The sequence below is a fragment of the Papaver somniferum genome, unplaced genomic scaffold (genome assembly GCF_003573695.1).
Source record: "Papaver somniferum cultivar HN1 unplaced genomic scaffold, ASM357369v1 unplaced-scaffold_99, whole genome shotgun sequence".
Taxonomy (NCBI): Eukaryota; Viridiplantae; Streptophyta; class Magnoliopsida; order Ranunculales; family Papaveraceae; genus Papaver; species Papaver somniferum.
The window spans coordinates 7,884,744-7,905,757 of NW_020653081.1; the positions used below are offsets into that span (position 1 = coordinate 7,884,744).

General features: G+C 35.7%; 1 protein-coding gene and 1 long non-coding RNA gene across 2 annotated transcripts; one reads left to right on the forward strand and one right to left on the reverse strand.

Annotated features, from left to right (window-relative positions):
- The first annotated feature begins 3,045 nt into the window (after positions 1 to 3,045).
- On the forward strand, positions 3,046 to 4,298 carry LOC113346385 (class V chitinase-like). Its single transcript, XM_026589920.1, has one exon. The coding sequence runs from the start codon at positions 3,052 to 3,054 to the stop codon at positions 3,664 to 3,666; it is 615 nt and encodes a 204-aa protein (XP_026445705.1). The 5' UTR covers positions 3,046 to 3,051; the 3' UTR covers positions 3,667 to 4,298.
- A 1,283-nt stretch (positions 4,299 to 5,581) lies between these two features.
- Positions 5,582 to 7,971, reverse strand: LOC113346357. The gene is made up of 3 exons (XR_003358491.1): positions 7,838 to 7,971; positions 5,948 to 6,339; positions 5,582 to 5,847 (listed from the first exon to the last, which is right to left on the reverse strand). It is a non-coding gene; the product is annotated as an uncharacterized LOC113346357 (long non-coding RNA).
- Between the last annotated feature and the right edge of the window lie 13,043 nt (positions 7,972 to 21,014).

Sequence of the window (21,014 nt, forward strand, 5' to 3'; positions counted from 1 at the left end):
GAAGAGTCGTTATAGGGTTTGTCTATATACATAGACGACTCTACAACCCAAAGATTCTGTATAAAAATACCCCTTAGAGTCATCATTTGGCTATGTATAAACCCAAGCGACTCTGAACTGCCATTACAATTTTCCGAGAAGTCTTCCTGCTCCTCAATCTCATCTCCACCACCATCTGCCATTAGAATTTAGCTCCGTTTCGGGGATTTCGATGTTTCATTTTACTCCTTGGTGTAGTTGTTGACTAGGGTAATGCAAGTCAGAATTAGATATTAAGAAACAGCATCTACGTGTATCCAATGTATCTGGAGTGAACATTCTGTGGTGTTCCAATACGGTGTCATTTTCACTTTGTCTACTTCATGTGGGTTTCATACCCTTTCATACGTTGGCATGGAAAGTTCTTGGGTTTTGCTTACAATTTTGATTTAGTAAAATTGACACTGTTGATGTATGCTAGATTACTACCAGTTGGATTCTTGTGGTGATTTAATCTTCTTTGAGATTAATCTATGTGGTCAGTAGTGTTCATGGACGTGATAGTATTTGGGACTTTATTGTTCTTTTAAAGGCAATGGCTTGGATGTGTACTGGAACTAGTCTTAGAAGACTCCAATTTGATGAAGTTCATACTGGAGGTACTAGTCGTTCAAGATTTGCAGTGCTCTCATTAAAAGGGTTGTCAACACAATAACAATACCCCTAACGACCCACAAATTACAGTTGACGACTTTGTGTATGTATGGTGACGATTCTCAAATATAAAATGACGACCCAAAGTAAAAGGATGACGATCCTCTCATATATTTTGGACAAAGAGGTGATTTTTTGGTCATCGAGAGTCGTTATTGTATAAAAACAAGTCGTCATTGAAGGATCGTCAATGGTCCTATAAAACACTAACGACTCTAACCTAGGCCATTAAATCATAAAACCCAGAATTAGGATCGTTATCTCCTACATCTTACACGTTGGCGATTTTTCTCATTAAAAAAATGCAGATGAAAAGTCGTTAGGCTATAAACCTATCGATATGACGACCCTATAATTGTAACTGTAATTTTTCGGTTGGAAAATCTAATTTAGAAAGTAATCCATCAAATTAAACGCAAACAGGAAATAAATTATGAGGTTTTAATTTCTAATCGAAGATTACGACGATGAAATCAATTGAATTTTTTTTTTCCTTCGACTGTCGTTAATGGCGAGAGAGAGAGAGATGGGAGTCGGGTGAGGACGGGGAAGGGAGGGTTTTAGTTTTCTGATTTAGGGGCTTTTAAATTAAGGGTTATTAGGTTTTAAGTTTTTATTATTTGAATTTTGATGTGAGTATAAATTGGCCGGGCCCCTAATTATTTTTCGGGGTCCCTAATTGTTTTTTGGAGCCCCAATTAAACTAGGCTGTGTAAGACATTATAAAGAAGTATGGCATGTACACTTGAGACTAAAAGGAGATGTTAAACTGTGGCCATAAATCCGGCTGATACCTAGTTTAACATATTATATTTCTCCTGTACAAATAAACCTACCCACTACAGATGGCAATTGAAATATATATATTCTTCCAAAACCAAGCCTACTACAGATATAGTAACCCACCGTGCTTCATTATAGGTGGATGCAGACGTTAAAATATCGAATACAATATATATCTTATACAGGTTTTGATGCAACTAATTATTTATTTTCCTTTACCCTTGACTTGATCCATTCCTTGTACGTAGTGTACTAAATATTTACTCCCCATTGAATCATTCCTTAGAAATAATTTTCTACTTACTACTAATCCATTCCAAGTGGCTTCTCCGTCTAGTAGATTGTGTGTGGAGGTAGATGTGCTGGGAATGAACCAAAACATATTAGACGTCTATATATACCTGGATGGTGTTTGATCAAATGTGTATCTCGTTCTGCATTTCTTCTTCTTGAGCTATCTTGTTCTTTTAGCTTAATCGTACATAAAAATGTTGGAGAAAATGAGTTATTTAATAAATGATTTTTTGGTCTTGGTGTGGTTTGATTTCATGACCTAAGGGTCTAAGGATACTCACTCATTTTTGAGTGAATGAAATGGAACCTTTAGTCTCACATTGTGGAAAACTAAAGAGGTGCTCCACTATATTACCATGTTCTCATGGATATGTTGTAAAACAATGTGGGTAGAGCGGGTGGGGCGAAAAATACATGTTTCGACCCGTGCCCATGCGCGTGTACCAAGCACCAAGTCCGTGTCTACTTGAAATTATTTTTTGCAAGTTTTTAACTTGATAAATAATTTATTTAAGAGTTTTATTTATGGAAAAATTCTTTTTTTTTGTGTTTAATTGTTTTACAAGAAACAAAACTCGTTTTATAAGAAAAAACCTAAACCTAACTTGATTTGCAAGTTAATTTTCCTATAAATACAACTCGAAAATCTCTTTTCAAAACACACAAGCAGCGACCATCTCTAGGTCTTTTCTTCATCTACTTACTTTTATTTTCGTGCGGCATTTTACTTCCATCCCCGTTGCTGAGTTTAAGAGTGAGTAACTTGTATTGTGCTAATACAAGTTATATCGGGCAGTCTTATCTTGAACACATCTTCGCACGTTGGGGTTTAACATTACTTTAGAGTATACCCGCGAACTGATGTGTTAAGGACAGCTTGTTGAACCTGTGATTCTGCCCTCATCAATTTGTTCGTGGTAGAGTCGTTTGATACGGTTCTTTATATTTATTGTTTGATACATCTGACGTTTCTTCTATTGTTGCAAGACTCCAACAAAAAAATCAACCCTAGCTAGCATGTCTAGTAGTAGTAGTAATGGAATCATAGGCGGTTATTGGCCTTCATGGGATGAGAAGCCTCCAACAACTATACCCACATCTTACTACACTCACGTCTTCTATTCATTTGTAACACCTGATCTAGCTGCAGATTGCAAACTAAAGATTACTCAGCAAGATGAAACACTCATGCCCCAGTTCACGGGTCACCTCCATTCAAAAAAGAGCTCTGTGAAGGCTTTCCTAGCAATTGGAGGTGGACATGAAGAAGCGGGAAGAGCCATGTCTGCAATGGCTTCCAATGAATCCAACCGCGAACGTTTCATACAGTCTGCTATTGACGTGGCTCAGAAGTATGGTTTTGATGGTCTTGATCTGGATTGGGAGTACCCATCTGGCAAAACGGGCATGCAATATCTTGCTGCCCTCTTTGTTGAATTGCGCGGGGCAGTTGATCAGGAAGCTCATCGAAAGGGCAGAGCAAAGCTTGGGATTAGTGCAGCTGTTTTCTTTGCTCCGGACTTAAGGTTAATGTCTCCCTCGCGCAGCCCGTATCCTGATGCAGTCATAGCAAAAAATGTTGACTTTATTAACCTAATGTGCTATGACTATGCTGGAGATTGGAACACAACTCGTACCGGTTCACTTGCCGCACTTTACGGTGGTGAATACTGTACTAGCTACGGAATTCAGAAATGGATAGAAGCTGGTGTGCCAAGAGAGAAATTGGTTATGGGACTTCCATTGCATGGTCGGACCTGGAAGTTAAGCGATCAAAATAATCATGGTATCGGCGCACCTGCTGTGGGTACAGGTCCTGAAGATGATATCAACAGCAGAGGGTACATGAAGTACCACAATGTGGTGACTTTCAATGAAACCTCATCATCTTTCTAATCCTTATCCACGGCAGGTTAGTAAAGCTGATTTTCTAATGCTTATGCTTTCTAGATTTTTCTTTTTGATAGAAATAAAATTTATTGCTCTTGGTCGAGAATGTTTTCTTGATCTTTTGGCAGAAGATCACAAATGGCCGTAGAAAACTCATCATCTACTTCTATTCCATTATTTGTTTCTCTGACGGTTCTAGAGATGTAATCACCTATTTGGTTATTATCTCGTTTAGTAAAAGAAAAAGAACAATGACTAAAATTTAAAGATAATTGTTTAATCTCTTTAATTAAATTTCGATTCTCCCACTGAATGAGTAAAGAGACTCCGTTTATGCTTTCTAGATTTGATTATGCGCGAAAAGGACTTTCTACTTTATTTTATTTTTAGTAAGTTCTACATGTTAATGGTTTGACAAACAGCTTCGACGGCATGGAGGAATTAAGGAAGCAAATGCGTGAGGTTTCGAAGATGTCCTATCCGTGATCTATATTTATCTGCTCTAGATTGCGTTTGAAATAAGTATGAGATATATGCATATACACTGCTTTGTGTATCTACTAGTTTTGCATGTAATCTTTTCAGTAAGGTGTGGGCTTGTGATTTTATTGTATACCTAGTTTATCTGTCAAGTCTACTGAAATGGTATGTTCTATTGTGTGTTGTATGTTTGCCGATCATGGAAATAAATATAAAGGCTTCTTCCGGTAATATATTTATTATATATTTTGCGTGCACTAGAGTTTAACCCGTGCCGTTATGTTGTATAAAATGCTCGACAGTTAAGTTAGATTATTTATTAAGAATACAGTAGATTTCATGTCAAATCCTCTTGAATATTGAAACAAAATTCGAATGACGGATTATTTTGACACCTGAATCAATAGCCAAAACCAACTTTAAGTCATTTATATTATGTCTAAAATGTAACTCAATTCACCTATGAACTTCCATATTTGGCCACATAAATTTTACACCATATAAATAGCTGAAAGGTGGTAGAAATTGGATATGAAATTCACTTATAGACCCCTAACGACTTGATACCTAAATAGGATGTTGTAATTACTATGTATAAACAAGGTTCCATAAGACAGTCCATTGAAACATGAATTCAAAATGTAAGTGAATGCAATTCAAAATTCTAACTTTTTCTCATTATATACCACAACAAAAGATATCGTGATTAATTAATGATTGATTAGTATTACATTCGTATTACTAATTGTCAAATGCAACTCAAAAGTATAAAATCTAATACAATAAAAGGATTAATAACTGATCAGTGGGCACGCCTAACCAATTTAATATCCCTTTGATACAAATTGTTTAATGTATATAATTTCTCATGTGGAAACAAAATTGGATTTGGAAATTGCAATTCACAATTATATGTTCAAGAAAGAAATGGAAAGTTTTATGTGGAAGTAACTTCCTTACTATGGCTGTCGGTGTTTACATTCAATCAAATCTTTGTGATGCTACTACCGAATATAAAATGGTGGAGAACATACACTTCATCTCGATACTTCTCAAAGTACATAATTGGGAAAGAAAATCAAAATATTTTATAATGGTTTTACGCTAAATCAAAATATCAGTACCTGCCCTTTTTAGTTACATTGTTACTGAATTACATTGTTCCCAACTAATCAACCCTATAACAAATACCTGGAATACCCAACTTATACAAACGATCACTGACCCAATTACCACCTTAAAAATCATTGCCATCCCTCTAGAAGACAACCCTTCCATTGACAATCTGATATGATACCCAATGACAAATGGAACTTAATCTGTAATATCTGCGTACAAACTTTTCCACCAGTACGCCAACCCAAACCAGACCACATCCCCTCAACACTTTATTTGGTCTCTCCCCTGCCGCCACCCCCCCACCCCTCCCTAAAATCCACATTTTTAAATGGAAAACCCTAAACAATGGCCTTCCGACTAGAGCATTACTTCACCATCGACAAATCATCGACACCCCCTTGTGCCCTTTGTGCAATGAATCCCCAGAACCCATATGTCACATGTTATCCTTATGCCCTCAAGCTCAACTGATTTGGAACCAAGTTAAATCTTTTTTACAAACTCAATACCCCTCAATGCCTCTTGTTATCTCTCATCTCACTATTGTTGAGAATCTTCTCCACCCTCTGCCTCCTCGCTCCAAACCACCTGCTGAATACATAACATACATCTGTTACACATTATAAAACATTCGGATTCACAGAAACAAAACCTTTTTTCAATATAATAATGAGACACCAACTATTACCAGGCTACTTATCATTAAAGAAACAGCTGAGTACCGATGGGCACAACTATATCAACCACCATTAGCTCCAGGTCTCTCTCCAACAAGGCGCAACAACAACCACTAAACTTATCATTATACTGTTTCTGTAGGATGGATTCCGCCACCAACTGGGATACCTAAACTCAACTGTGATGGGGCTTCAAGAAATAACCCGGGAATAGCAGGAGCTGGAGCAGTTCTACGTAATGAAGAAGTAAAGGTTGTATTTTCTATGACAGAACCATTAGGTTTTACATCAACAATCATGGGATAGACGAGAGGAATGTTAACTGGTCTTTACCAGACATGTCGAATGAACATCACCAAGATCCTCATCGAAACTGACTTTCTTTCGCTTGTATACTACCTCACTACAGAAACCACACCACCATGACACATTCAGCCTCGTATTCACAAAATCAAAGAGCTACTACGAAAAATACCTCATTGGGAAATATTTCATGTCTACAGAGAAGCAAATAAACTTTTTGATGCGTTAGAAAACTTTGCAACTGACAAGAATCAGGCATTGGGGCATACAACAACAAAGCACATTTGGCTAGAGTTACACACACAATTCCTTAATAGCCTTGAAATCCAGGACCAACTTGGCCTGACATTTCAACATGTACTGGCTCTTTAAGGTTTAATAAATTGTAGTTTGGTTTCAAAAAAAAAAAAACTTGGTGCTCCTAGTTCATTTCTCTCATAAAAAATTTTCCTCTATTCTTAAAAGTCGATTCCTAAGATGACCTATCCCTTTTATATTTCAGATATTGCTTCTCTTATCCAACACAAAACATATAACATTGATTATGAAGTCATTATACAACGTGAAATCTTATTTAGAGGAGAGAAGTTCCTTTTGTTATCTTTGCTTACTCATGGTTCCTATATTAGAGTTATGCCCTTTATAAAACTAATCTCGCCAACAAATATTATAATCATAACAATATAATAAAATTACAAAATCATTAAGATTATCTACTTCGATTTAATGTAGGAGAAATATGTGCAAGAGATGTTGTGTTTCTTAGTAATCATACGGAAACCTCGAGTGACTGAAATATATATCTGAAAGGACTGTATTGGATGCATGCTAAAAATCAAGAAAGTTTTTAACGACATTGATCGTAAGTAGTTGTGTCATACACAGTTTTTTGCTTTACTTTTACTTTTCATTTTTATTTCTGTTTTTTGAGTTTTCTTAGGTGGACATAATTCAAAAGTAAATTCAAAATTGTGGAAAGGCCTATACAACACATATTGATTTCCTAAACAAAAGGTAACAATAATTGGATGGGTTGATCCTGAAAAAATCATTAAGTTTTTAAGAAGACCAAGAAAATTGTTACCATTTAGAGCCAAAGTAAATCCATCGACTCTTCTCAATCCCATGTAGAACCAATAAAATTGCTACAATGGAAAGAGTCAATTTAGATGTATAAGCAACATTATGGAACACCGACCTACTTTAATGTTAAGTCCAATTCATCTATGTCGGATGCCCTAGTTAGATATCTATGTGAGCGTGCGCACAATCATTTCGTAAATACCAACCAATTGTCTTTAAGTCTCTCTCTACGTTCCTATCAAGATGAAACCAAAATGATATTTCCTTCAAGCATGATAGAAAGGAAATATTGGTACTTAAAAAATCCTCACCTTTCTAGACCAAAAAATTATGAATACATTGCTACTCTAAATCCGGCGCCCTGCGATAATTTTCATAATCTGGCTAATAAAAAAATACAAACACCCCTTAAATTTAACCATGAGATTATTGTAATCGATCAACCTATCTTTGGAAATGTATACTTTCAGCATAACAAATGAAAGTCAAGAAAGCGTTTTCTCAAAAATTGTTACCTCGGAATAGTTTGATCGGTTAGAAATGTGTCTTTAGGTGGAAGAAGATTGAAAGAACATGGAAAGAAGATTGAGCAGAAGTATATTTTTGGAGTTTTTCTCTCTATCTTTCCCAATTTTATTTCTGATTTTTGTTTACTCAAACGTGCGGAATTAGTGTTTTTAAATCCACTTCTCCTATTGTGTGCGAGAGAGAGAATCAATTGTTCAATTTTGTGGGAAGACGGGTTTGTTATTTCAGCCGATCAAATTTCTCCATTTTGAGTTAACTTTTAAGGTGCGAAAAAGATAATATGTAATGCATTCTTTCTCAATTAAAGCGTGTATACATGGGATCGACCACAACTGTGGATTTATCGATTGGGAGGAAAAATCAAGACCGCTTTTTATTTTTCCTAACTTAGTCAAGATTTGTTTTGTAATACATAACAAAAAAATATGGAGAAAAGAACACCTTTATAATACATAACAAAGAAAAGGGGAGAAAAGAACACCTAGCTAAGGTATAACCTGTGGCATAACGGCACAACTCAATAATTAGTAATTTTCTGTGTACTTATATTGACTTATGTCGTTCATCTGTAACTATTATATAACGTGACATTTCTATATTTTTTTAGTATTCATATATTTTATTTTAATATTACGAAGATCAACCACATCTTTAACTTTATAATGTTGCTTATTTTGTGGAGAAACAGAATTAACTTACTCTATTACTACTCATCAACACATGCCACCACCACATCCCACCTGCTACCACTCATTTCTCCACCATCAAACCCTCTCACCCCTCGTAAGCTGTTGGGCTTATATTTAATTTTAAATCACAAACGTCATGTATAAAATTTAGATTTAACAAATTTAAATCGTCAATTAATTTATTCAATTGTATTTTTTTCTTGTTATGTTCTCTTTTATATTGTAATCAATTTTATTTTAACAGTAAAAACTAAGATTAATAGATCGGGTACTAAAAATAGCAAGGGTATCATTTTGGTGACCCAGCAGTCATGATTATTTTTTTATATGATCTTTTATCATCCTTGAAATATTTAATATTTGTCTTTTTCAATCGTGCTACAAACAAACGATTAAATCTTTCCCTATATAATGTTATAGTAAAATTTCGATAAATTAATAGCACTTCGACCAAAGAAAATTATTATTTTAGCGAAATTATTCATTTACAGAGTTAAAATTTAGCTTATCCAAGCCTAGTTGGGACCAGAGAATTTTACTCTTATAGCGATGTAATTAATTAATCGAGGATTAATTTATCAAAGTTCTACTGTATCCATGTTGTAAAAACACAAAACTGATATCATCCACTACTACTCACCGATATCCACCACCATAAAAATGACGCCCTGCTACTATTTCTTCCACCAACACTAATGTTACCATCCAAACACATCCACCGCTCACTAACACCCGCCACCGCTTCTACACCCCCGCTTATTCCATTGCTGATCTATTGATATAATTTTTATTATACAATAAAATTTCGGTAAATTAATAGCGTTAGGACAAAAAATAGTATTATTTTGTTATTAACTTATCGAGTTAAAATTTATCTCATTCAAGCCTAATTGGGACCAGAGAATTTTATTACTGTAGCGATGTAATTAATTTATCGAGGATTAATTTATCGAAGTTCTACTGTATATATTATTTATTAATGGAATATGTATTATTAGATTAATTAAGGAAATGAAAAATTAATGAACTATTCATTGTGTGCAATTAATAAAATATTTATACTAACATTAAAGTTGAAAAAATTATGATTGTAGATTTACCTTCTCCTTGAATAAATCTTGACCACTCTTTATTTAGGCTAAGTTAGCCAAACTGTGATTTGTATTCTAGAGCGGTCAAGATTTATCTAGGGAAAAGATAAATCTATGGTGGTGATTTGTTTAACTTAAATGTTATTATTAGTGTGTTCTTAATTGAATCCCATTAATTGCTTATGATGAATGATTTATTAAATTTTTATTTCCTTAATTAACCTAAAAAATACATAATTTCATTAATAAATAATTTTACAACAAATTATATCAATAGAAACCATTAATGGTTGTTTCTCATAATTAATGGTTGTGATTGGGATTAGAAATGCATCTAATGTCCAAATTTTACTTACCATATCATTAATGTTAGAGCACTGCTCGGTCGAACTCGCATGCGTTGTTATCTCAAGCATGTTTGTCAATGTTAGTGATCAAAACCATAAGTCTTGATTTCAAGTCTACTATAGCTAAGTCTCGGACTAGGATAGAAAGTGTAGTTGAGCTCAAGAACTCCATGGCGATCATCATACAAGACGAAGGACTATTCAAGGAACTGGTGGAACTTCATTGACTAAAAGGTATGTGGAGACTTGAACTTATCTATCACTCAAAGTCTATATACTATATCTCATATCTTGAGACAAAAGCGTTTTGCTATGTAGACTTTGATTATACACATTTGCTATTTCGAGCCGAGTTTATCTCTCCTATCTATTTCTTGAAATATGTGTTGGAAAGCTTTCGCTTTTGCCAAGATCATCTTTACCTAGTGACGAAAGTCATTTTATGTTTCAATAACTTTGAAAATGGCTTTGACGAAAAATAGTTTGTGAATAACAACTATATAACGTTCTCTAAGAATGTTTCAATGATTGAAATGAGAGTTTAGATTATATAACCATTGTTGGATATAAGCATTGTGTGGAAACACATATATGTATAAGTCCATATTCCTTGAACAAAAGTATGAGTACTTTGTTGATCAGGAAAACTAGAACAAGAGATCAGTCCGCGAACTTCCGGAGGTTCTCATCCCGAGAATATCTGCTGGAGTTTGTGAACTCCTTTCGGGAACTTAAGTCTGCGAACTAAGTTCGCGAACTTGAGTTGGTTATATCTAAAGACGATTATTTGTGAACTTATGTTTATATTAACTAAGGAATGCAAATTGCAAACCGTGGCTATAAAGTTCATTAATCGATTCGAGTGAATCAAATCGTTTTTGCTTCGATTGTGTCTTGTATAGTTATATAAGATTTATACAATTGAACAACTCTCTAACTAGTTCATTTGAGTCATTTGAACTAGTTATGGTGAAGAAGAATATGGTTGATATGAAAGTGCTCATATGGCTAACCATTTGGTTAACTACTGTTGAACCAACAAATGTACATGTTTGGGTATGGTTACACAAACTTAAAATCGTACATTTCATTTATGTGTAAAAATCTAAGTTTTCGGTCTAACAGTTGAAAGTATAATCAGGTTTTCATATAACGGTGAATATTGAATGCTTTGTTACCAATCTAACATTGATTGCAAACCCTGATTTGAAAAATTATATAAGGGAGAACTCTAGCAACTGGGAAACTTAATCCCCACACATCCTGTGTGATACTAGTTGTATTAGATAGAGTTGATTCTCCTTTAACCTTAGGGTTCTTCTTGTAAACCAGGTTAACGACTTAAAGACTTCATTTGGATTGTGAAGCCAGACCGATACTACTTTCTCTTAGTTGTGTGATCTGATCTTGCATATTTTATCATGTTGAGTACAATCGTAACGATTGGCTTGAGATTAATATCTCCGATAGGAAATATATAAAAGTAGTCACAAACATCGTCGTCTCATCGTTTGTGATTCCACAATATCTTCTTTCGCCGCGTCGATTAAGATTATTGTGAGGTGATTGATAATACTAGGCTGTTCTTCGGGAATATAAGTTCGGGTTATCAATTGGTTCATGTTCACCTTGATTTATCAAAAGACGGAACAAAAACTTGTAGGTATTTCTGTGGGAGACAGATTTATCTATTACCGTAGACTTTTCTGTGTGATACAGATTTGTTTATTAAAGTTTTCGACTTTGGATCGTAGCAACTCTTAGTTGTGGGTGAGATCAGCTAAGGGAATCAAGTGTGTAGTATCCTGTTGGGATCAGACACGTAGGAGCATAACTGTACCTTGGATCATTGTGAGATTTATTGGGATTTAACTACAGTCCAGGCCGAAGTTTGTTTGTAGTAGGCTAGTGTCTGTATCGGCTTAATTATTAATAATTTTTCTGGGGTTTGTAGTAATGAGGTTCAAACTCTTGGACTTGTGAAGTTTAAATTTAAAGGTTTAATAAAATTATATACAAAATTATTAACAATGGGTGCGAGAGGTAACCAAGACACTAGATTCCACTATTATGCAAAATTGAATGATAAATATATCAAAACTCTATTCAATTCTTAAGTCCTCTTTTATCTTTAATTCACTATCAATCATACAGATTCTCAAACATTATTTGTAAACCTTAAGAATAGATTATCAAGAGATTAAACCAAGCATAACCTATCAAACTGAATAACAAATAATTAAGACAATCATTCAAACAATTTAAAACTCTGCAAAAGCAGCGATTAGGTGAATTATATAATTAAATGAAATAGTTACCCATTTATGTTGCGTAAATAGCTTCCTCCATTGCCTTTGTTACGAGGGAATTAACTCATCATAGTAAAAATGCTCTCAAAATAATTTATTATGGCTCAAAAATGGTTCACAATGATGAAACGGAGAGAAAATGGTGAAAATCAGGTGTTTGCAACGGTTATAATCGTTGCATAACCCGTTACAAAGAACGATATCTCTTAAGTGTTGTAGTCATTCGAAAACTACGACTCACGTTCCGATGTCGCTGTTATAGTTGAAGAACGACTGCTCTGGCAGGTCCGTTCTTCGTGTTCTTCACGTTCTTCATCATCATCATCAGCAGCAGCATAGTTCTGAAAGCTCGTGATTTCTGCTTCTCTGGCCCTCCTATCGACTCCCAAAACTCTCGACCCCCTCTCTAGTAGACCCAAAGAGCCTATTTATACCCAACAACAGCTCCAAATCTCGCCAATAACTCCAATATAATTCTTCATTATGCGGGCAGTGAATAACAATATTTTCCGAATATTTTCTTACCAAACTTGGAATTTCTTGCGTAAACTTCCTCCCTCCACGCTCCAAATTGATTCTTCACGACCCAAAGTGATGCTCGAGCCATTCCACATCATCAGAACACGTCCATAACTCTCCATGACGCGTGATTATCATCCTTTAGTGCATGCTTGCCCTGTTTTGAACTCGAGAATAAAAACACGTATTCCAGCCAAATTTGATCGAAACCACCACCCAAACTTTGTTCCTTATGCCAAATCACATCTTTCTGCCAATTTTCAACGATTGAATCGCACTCTAACCCATTCATTTTGACAATCAAAGTTCTGCCAGTTGAAAACTACATTTCCCGCCAAAAACACAAATTCAAATTGTTGAAGAAGGTGCCCCTTATCCAGAGTGCTGGGGTGTGAATATCAATTGGGGGTGGAAATAGTAATTTTTCTGGGTTCCTCCGGGACATTTCTGGGACGCTTCCGGTGCATTTCTGGGGTGCCTACGGTACATTTCTCCGGGGTGTAAAACACTGCTTTTTGACCCCATTTCGCCGCAAGGGCTTATTTCTCTAAAATTTCCTACAAGAACACAAAATAACACAATAAGTACTTAATCGAGTCTAACAATACAGAACATTGAGAACAAAATAGACACATAAATGCGTCTATCAAATATCCCCAAACTTATTATTTGCTAGTCCTCGAGCAAATTTATTCTAGAAAGGAAAATCATTTGAACCCCTAGGTGGCCCTAGTGGCGGAGTGTTGTCTCCGGAGGGTTTACCAGAGGTGTACCCACAAAACCTTTACTCCAGACCCTAGCTATCTACAACGAACCTTGGAAGGCACTAAAGAATCTCCTTGGTTGGCTTACAATCACTGACTACAGGAGGAAGTACCCTGATGCGAAATTCCAATTGTTGTACACGAGTTTACACTCAAGCATACTAAAATTCATATAAAGTGACAGAGCTCTACTCAGATAGTTGCACTATGGACATCATATTCGGAGTCAAACTAATCATATGGATAGAAAAAAAGAGATGGAAATAGAAAAATGTAGATGGTTTTGATGTTAACCAAATGATCGATGTTTCACATATCTGTCTGAAGGCCACTTCCAGAATGAACCTATCCTAATGGACTGCGATACCGGTCTGACTAATATCAACACAACTGGCATATACAAGGGAACCAGTGGTCGATAACTTATATCTAGATCAACAAACTGGCAAATACAAGGGAACCAGCAGTTGACTACACAGAACAATAACCTTTTTTTTTTTAACTTAACGGCATGAATAGATCTTTTTGATCCAAGCACATGCTTCTTGTCAGCAGATTACACGATAGTTCCCACGGGTCCTGCATTCCACGCTTGCTTAGGCGACGGAAACAGGGAGAACACACGCATATTGTTATCCAAGTGTTAATACTTATTCCGATTGGTCTAACTGGTCCGGTCTTTTTTTTTTTTTAGTAACTCAGTCACTCTAATTCACCCTAGCAGTGGTAACAACTTGAATCATGTGCCCCACCTAATCACTTAGAGAAACATAGTTTAAAATGAAAAAAATAAATAAAAAAGAAATGAAAAGGACTCAACGAGATATGTTGCAACTATCATGTTATTTCTAACACCTGAGCTCTGTGCTTTTATGAATAGACTCTTTCGATGTTTCCATCTAATCAGATTGGTTCCTCAACTCCTATAACCAAGATGTTCCCATCCACTTAGATTGGTTAGTGCAAACCTTAATAGGCATAAATTTCTAGGCTCTGGAGTGTACTAATTGCAACTAAAAAGTTTCTCCCATACCCCCAAACTTAAATCTAACATTGTCCTCAATGTTCTAAAGATGAAATTAAAAGCATGAACAAAGAGAAACGGTTGTTATTTGAAGCAAAAGAGTTAAGGAAGGATATTACCGTGTCACATGAAAATTGGGTTACCTCCCAAGAAGTGCTAAGTTTAAAGTCTTCAGCCAGACTAAGCAAGGATTATTCACCACGTAGAATCATATAGTAGTAGCCGGAATAACTGTGGATCATCTGGATCAAAAAGTGTTACCCACAAGAAGAGGAAACTGCAACAGACCAAAAATATACCGAACATACCCTTGTTTAAGACAACTACATCTAGTTGTGGCTCAGGTTCAGGTTCTATAACTGGGTCTAGATAACAGGTTTTCATCGGTTGGATTTCCTCAAAGCTAAGATCTGGTTCAGGTATTAGAGTCTGGAAAAACTCAACTAAGAACTTATAAGCACATAACAACAACCTGAATAACTGGGGATCCTCTAAGTCAGTCAGGTTTGACTCACACAGCTGACCACAATGAAAGAGGTGGTCTTCCTTAAGAAAATGTGTCGACCCTAATATCCTAAAGTGATTAGGTTTAGTCTCAAAACTTAATAACCGACACATCTTAAAATCAAAAGTTCCCACAATTGGTTGAAAAGTTTTTGGTGGGACAACAAAGTCAATCTTGGTATCATAGCCTGGGTTAACCACATCAACCAGAGGATGGGTTTCTAACAACTGAGCTTCTTTCTGGACATCATTAGGTTCGGGAAAATGTGTATGAAGATAATCTTGTAAGATGGTTGAGGAACAAATGTCAAGTCCCACAGGAGGGTACTTAAGAGTTAAAGCACACGGAGAATGATAATCACCCCCAAACTTAGATTTTTCTATGTCTCTAGAAAGACTAGTCACAACTTCCCTAATTTCTAGGTCATCAGATTCCTGTAAATGGTCAATAAATTCTTCTAAGTTGGGTTCATCCTCACTCATTTCTACGAGTTTATCATCTTCTAAGACTAGTGTTTCTAAACCGCTAGATTCTAAAACAGTATTCTCAGGGTAGACTCTTTCCTCTAAACCATCATCACAATCATATAAAGGATTATCAGAGAAAGATTCATATAAAGGCTCATTAACTAAGGTGTTAATCAAAGTTACTTCCTCGGATCCATTAATAAGTTCATCAAATAATGGATTGTCCAATACTTTGTAGGCTAAAGGATCATGAACTACATCGTCTAAAACGGTGGTATCTCTAGTCAGATCCACATCCTTTTGAATAGGTGAATAACCATTAAAATTATTGGGATCTGAACCAGAAGTAATATTATCATTATGAAGCTCAAATGAAGTAACTAGTTCCGGATCACTATGCCTACAAATGTAAGATTCTTCATCAATATTATCTTCAGCATAATCATCATGAACCTCATCTAAAGTAGTGTCTTTTATTCTAACCTCGTGCTCTAGATTGGGAAAATATTCACTATTGATATCAAGGGTAGAATTGGAAACACTATTTTGGAAATTTAGATTATTTCGAGCAGCATTAGCTAACTGTTCATTTTCTGCCTCTAAACGTGCTTGAATTTCACTGAGCGTAACACTTATACGTTCACAAGTCTTATTGAATATCTTAGACCGTTGTGTACTCTCTTCTCTTGAACTAACTGCACGTTCATACTCCCTTCGAACTTGTTGGTAGGTTTCTTCTAGAGATTGAACAGGTTTAGAAATGTCATAATCAGGACTAGTTTTTAAGTAATTTTCCAAAAATGCATGACTAGTACTATAATATTCCTGATTTTCTTGCTCGTAAGACCAATTCGTGTGTGGATAGTAATTGGGCTCACTATGGTATGAACCATAACCTTGAAAAGGTTGGCGTTCCCAACTACTATTCCCACCATGGTCATAAAACTGATGATGTCCATATTCAAATTCAGGTCGATACTCATACCAGTTCGACATTCTTAATTGCAAGGGAATTCTACACAACCAAAAACAAGGCCGACTCGACTCTACCAAAACAAACCTAAAGATTTCTAGCAAACAAAAAGCATGATGGCTTCACTTAGATTGTTTTCTAGACCAGCTTTTATTCCTTCAAAAAGGAATTCGTTACAATTTGAGCACACCCCTCTGGAATCAATCCGAGCTAATGCAAGTTGAATCGAGACGAGGGAAGCTTAGTAGAGCTTTGATACCAAAGGCCTCACCAGAAGGCGGCGCAGTCACGCATTCAACTCACAGAAACCATCATGAACTTTGAAGTGTGCTTAAAGAACCACCAATATTTTTCGAAAGAGTTTCCTATTAAGATCGTTACCCTATCGGTCTCGTTCTATTCCAAATTTTAAAGCTTGGGTTCGCGTTAGGTTTCGTTTTCCTAAGGCGGGCAAGAAGGGAGCGGTGATGAAATTCGAACCCTTATCTTGTATTGGCCAGGCCTTGCCCTTTACTAGGAATTTAAAAACAGTCCAAATTCGTCCTCAATCAATGAATCACCTTAAGGAATACAGTAAACCCGCTGACAGGAGATTCGCGAGTGTTTCGATGGCCTTACCTCCCGTACCAGACGGGGGATGAACCGTTGAAGTCGACTTGGGCCACGACTCCTATGTCATGTACGAACCCGAGGGGCCGAAACGATATAGTAATCGTCGTCCTTCCCTGCACACAGTTTATATAAATTTTTTTTTTTTAATAATACCCTTCCGTAGGGTTAAAAAAAAAGAATAAAGTCCAATTTTCCAGAATAAAGTCCAAATAAAAAGTCCAAAAATTACAAAAATTATGAAAAATAAAGCCTATTTACAAATCCTAAAAAAAATTATGTCTTTTTTTTCTCTCTTTTAGCTTTTAGCTTTTAGCTTTAAGCTTTTTGTTCCAAAGTCCTTAGTATTCCACTTCGAACCTGTAAATCAAAGACACAAAAAGAAACGTAAAAAGGAACAAATAATAGTAAAAAAATAATAAAAACCTAAAAATTCTACCTAAGCACAAATCCGCGTCGGCGGCGCCAAAATGATTAATAATTTTTCTGGGGTTTGTAGTAATGAGGTTCAAACTCTCGGACTTGTGAAGATTAAATTTAAAGGTTTAATAAAATTATATACAAAATTATTAACAATGGGTGCGAGAGGTAACCAAGACACTAGATTCCACTATTATGCAAAATTGAATGATAAATATTTCAAAACTCTATTCAATTCTTAAGTCCACTTTTATCTTTAATTCACTATCAATCATACAGATTCTCAAACATTATTTGTAAACCTTAAGCATAGATTATCAAGAGATTAAACCAAGCATAACCTATCAAATTGAATAACAAATAATTAACACAATCATTCAAACAATTTAAAACTCTGCAAAAGCAGCGATTAGGTGAATTATATAATTAAATGAAATAGTTACCCATTTATGTTGCGTGAATAGCTTCCTCCATTGCCTTGGTTACGAGGGAATTAACTCATCATAGTAAAAATGCTCTCAAAATAATTTATTATGGCTCAAAAATGGTTCACAATGATGAAACGGAGAGAAAATGGTGAAAATCAGGTGTTTGCATTGTTTAAAATCGTTGCATAACCCGTTACAAAGAACGATATCTCTTAAGTGCTGTAGTCGTTGGAAAACTATGACCCACGTTCCGCTGTCGCTGTTATAGTTGAAGAACGACTGCTCTGGCAGGTCCGTTCTTCGTGTTCTTCACGTTCTTCATCATCATCATCAGCAGCAGCAGAGTTCTGAAAACTCGTGATTTCTGCTTCTCTGGCCCTCCTATCGACTCCCAAAACTCTCGACCCCCTCTCTAGTAGACCCAAAGAGCCTATTTATACCCAACAACAGCTCCAAATCTCGCCAATAACTCCAATATAATTCTTCATTATGCGGGCAGTGAATAACAATATTTTCCGAATATTTTCTTACCAAACTTGGAATTTCTTGCGTAAACTTCATCCCTCCACGCTCCAAATCGATTATTCACGACCCAAAGTGAAGCTCGAGCCATTCCACATCATCAGAAAACGTCCATAACTCTCCATGACGCGTGATTATCATCCTCCAGTGCATGCTTGCCCTGTTTTGAACTCGAGAATCAAAACACGTATTCCAACCAAATCTGATCAAAACCACCACCCAAACTTTGTTCCTTATGCCAAATCACATCTTTCTGCCAATTTTCAGCGATTGAATCGCACTCTAACTCATTCATTTTGACAATCAAAATTCTGCCAGTTGAAAACTTCATTTCCTGCCAAAAACACAAATTCAAATTGTTGAAGAAGGTGCCCCTTATCCAGAGTGTTGGGGTGCGAATATCAATTGGGGTGGAAATAGTAATTTTTCTGGGTTCCTCCGGGACATTTCTGGGATGCTTCCGGTGCATTTCTGGGGTGCCTACGGTACATTTCTCCGGGGTGTAAAACACTGCTTTTTGAGCCCATTTCTCCGCAAGGGCTTATTTCTCTAAAATTTCCTACAAGAACACAAAATAACACAATAAGTACTTAATCGAGTCTAACAATACATAACATTGAGAACAAAATAGACACATAAATGCGTCTATCATTAATACAATGTGTGTTCAATCGGAACTAGGTCCCGGGGTTTTTCTGCATTTGCGGTTTCTTTGTTAACAAAATTCTGGTGTGTGTGTGTTATTTCTTTTCCGCATTATATTTTTTTATATAATTGAAATATCACTGGTTGTGCGTTAGAATCAATCAATTGGAAATCCGACCTTTGGTTGTTGATTGAAATTGATTGATACTTGAACATTGGTCTTTGGTAACGCTCAAGTGATTTCTCTTTTATTCAATTAGACTCGCAAATTACTATTTGCTTGAGTAAGAATTGAATCGAGAAAGAGAGATATAACTCTTTGATATACTTTATTAAGATTGAGTCTAGTTGATTCTCTTGAAAGTATATTGGAGTTATTCCATACAGATTTCTAATCGAAATATTGGGTCCGCTTTTTCAATTGGTATCAGAGCAGGAAAACACGTTTGAAGACCTTACAAGTATGTATTTGTAGCGATCTGACTCTATGGACAAGAGTACTATCTCTGATAAACGCGTCACCAGAAATAAAAGTTTTGTCTCGTCTAATTCTATTAAAGAAAAAGGTTCTTCAATCTCGAATATAGATGAACCTTGTGTTCTGACGAGACAGACAAACACTGACATGTGTGATCCTGATTACCCTTCAAAAGAGACCATCTATATTAATGATCGGGAAACAGTCGAAGAGAGTGAATTGATTCTAAATCTTGTTAGAATCCAAGCTGATAGATTTAATCGGTTGAAACACCATGTCAATGTTCTTCTTGGTATATTAAGAGACTGCAAATTCAAAGAAAATACTAAAGATCATTCTTCACATATGTCTCTTGAGGCTATCCTCAAAAAGGATGCCTTGGAAATTGAACATCGCTTGAGTAAACTCTCTATTCAAGGATGATCTAAGTAGTCTAATATACCAAGTACTTCTGCTTCAACTGAAAATGTTCCAGATCCAGAAGTAAAATTGGAACCCCTTCCTATCAGAAAAGATGTGTTAGTCTCCTCTAATCAAGGATGTTCTACATCACATGGAAGGAAGAAATCTCCTAATGAGACTATTAAGATTGTACTATCTAATCATTCTTGTGATCAGTAAGTATGTCTCTTTTGTGAGACAAAGAGTTTTATCAAACAAAAAGGAAACTCTAGGTTGTACAAAAATTCCCTTGTTCAATCTCAACACACCTTAGACTTAATTCTCAAAGGTGTAACTGACATTCGTATGTCTAAACCAATTGGTTTTCATACTTACCCTGTGTATGCTGCCAGGAAGGTCCGTTTAATGAGTTCCTCAAACACTCAGAAGCAGAACAATTGTCTTAACAAAAACCTTCTAAGGAAAGGTCAAGTCTTGTTTTCTGTTAATAGAGAAGATAACGTTACCTTAGGTGAGAACAAAGTCTCAGGAGAAAGAAGTAAAAATGATGATATTAAGGATAACCTGAAGAAGATGATTAAAGGTCTTATTAACAGGTTATCTATCCTCTGAAGACAAAATTCTTCTGGTAAGAACTCAAACCATATTTCTCACATCAAAAGGGATTCCTTCCTAGATATGAAAGGAAAAAGAGACTTGATCACAAACACCATTCATTTGATGAGCTAAAAGCTCATACTTGTACCAATTGATCACAAGGTTGAAATCTCTCACACAAAATCGTGGTTGAGAGATATGCTCAGGTATATTTGTGTCAATAGTATTCTCGGATCCTCAAGTTATCTTCTTATCGTCTTTAGCATGAGTATCAATACAAAATACGTGCACAAGTATTTGTGCTTGCTGTGGTAATTTTTCTTTTTGATTGTTTGGTTAAAAAAGGGTGCCACTCATGCATTCTAAATTTGCTTC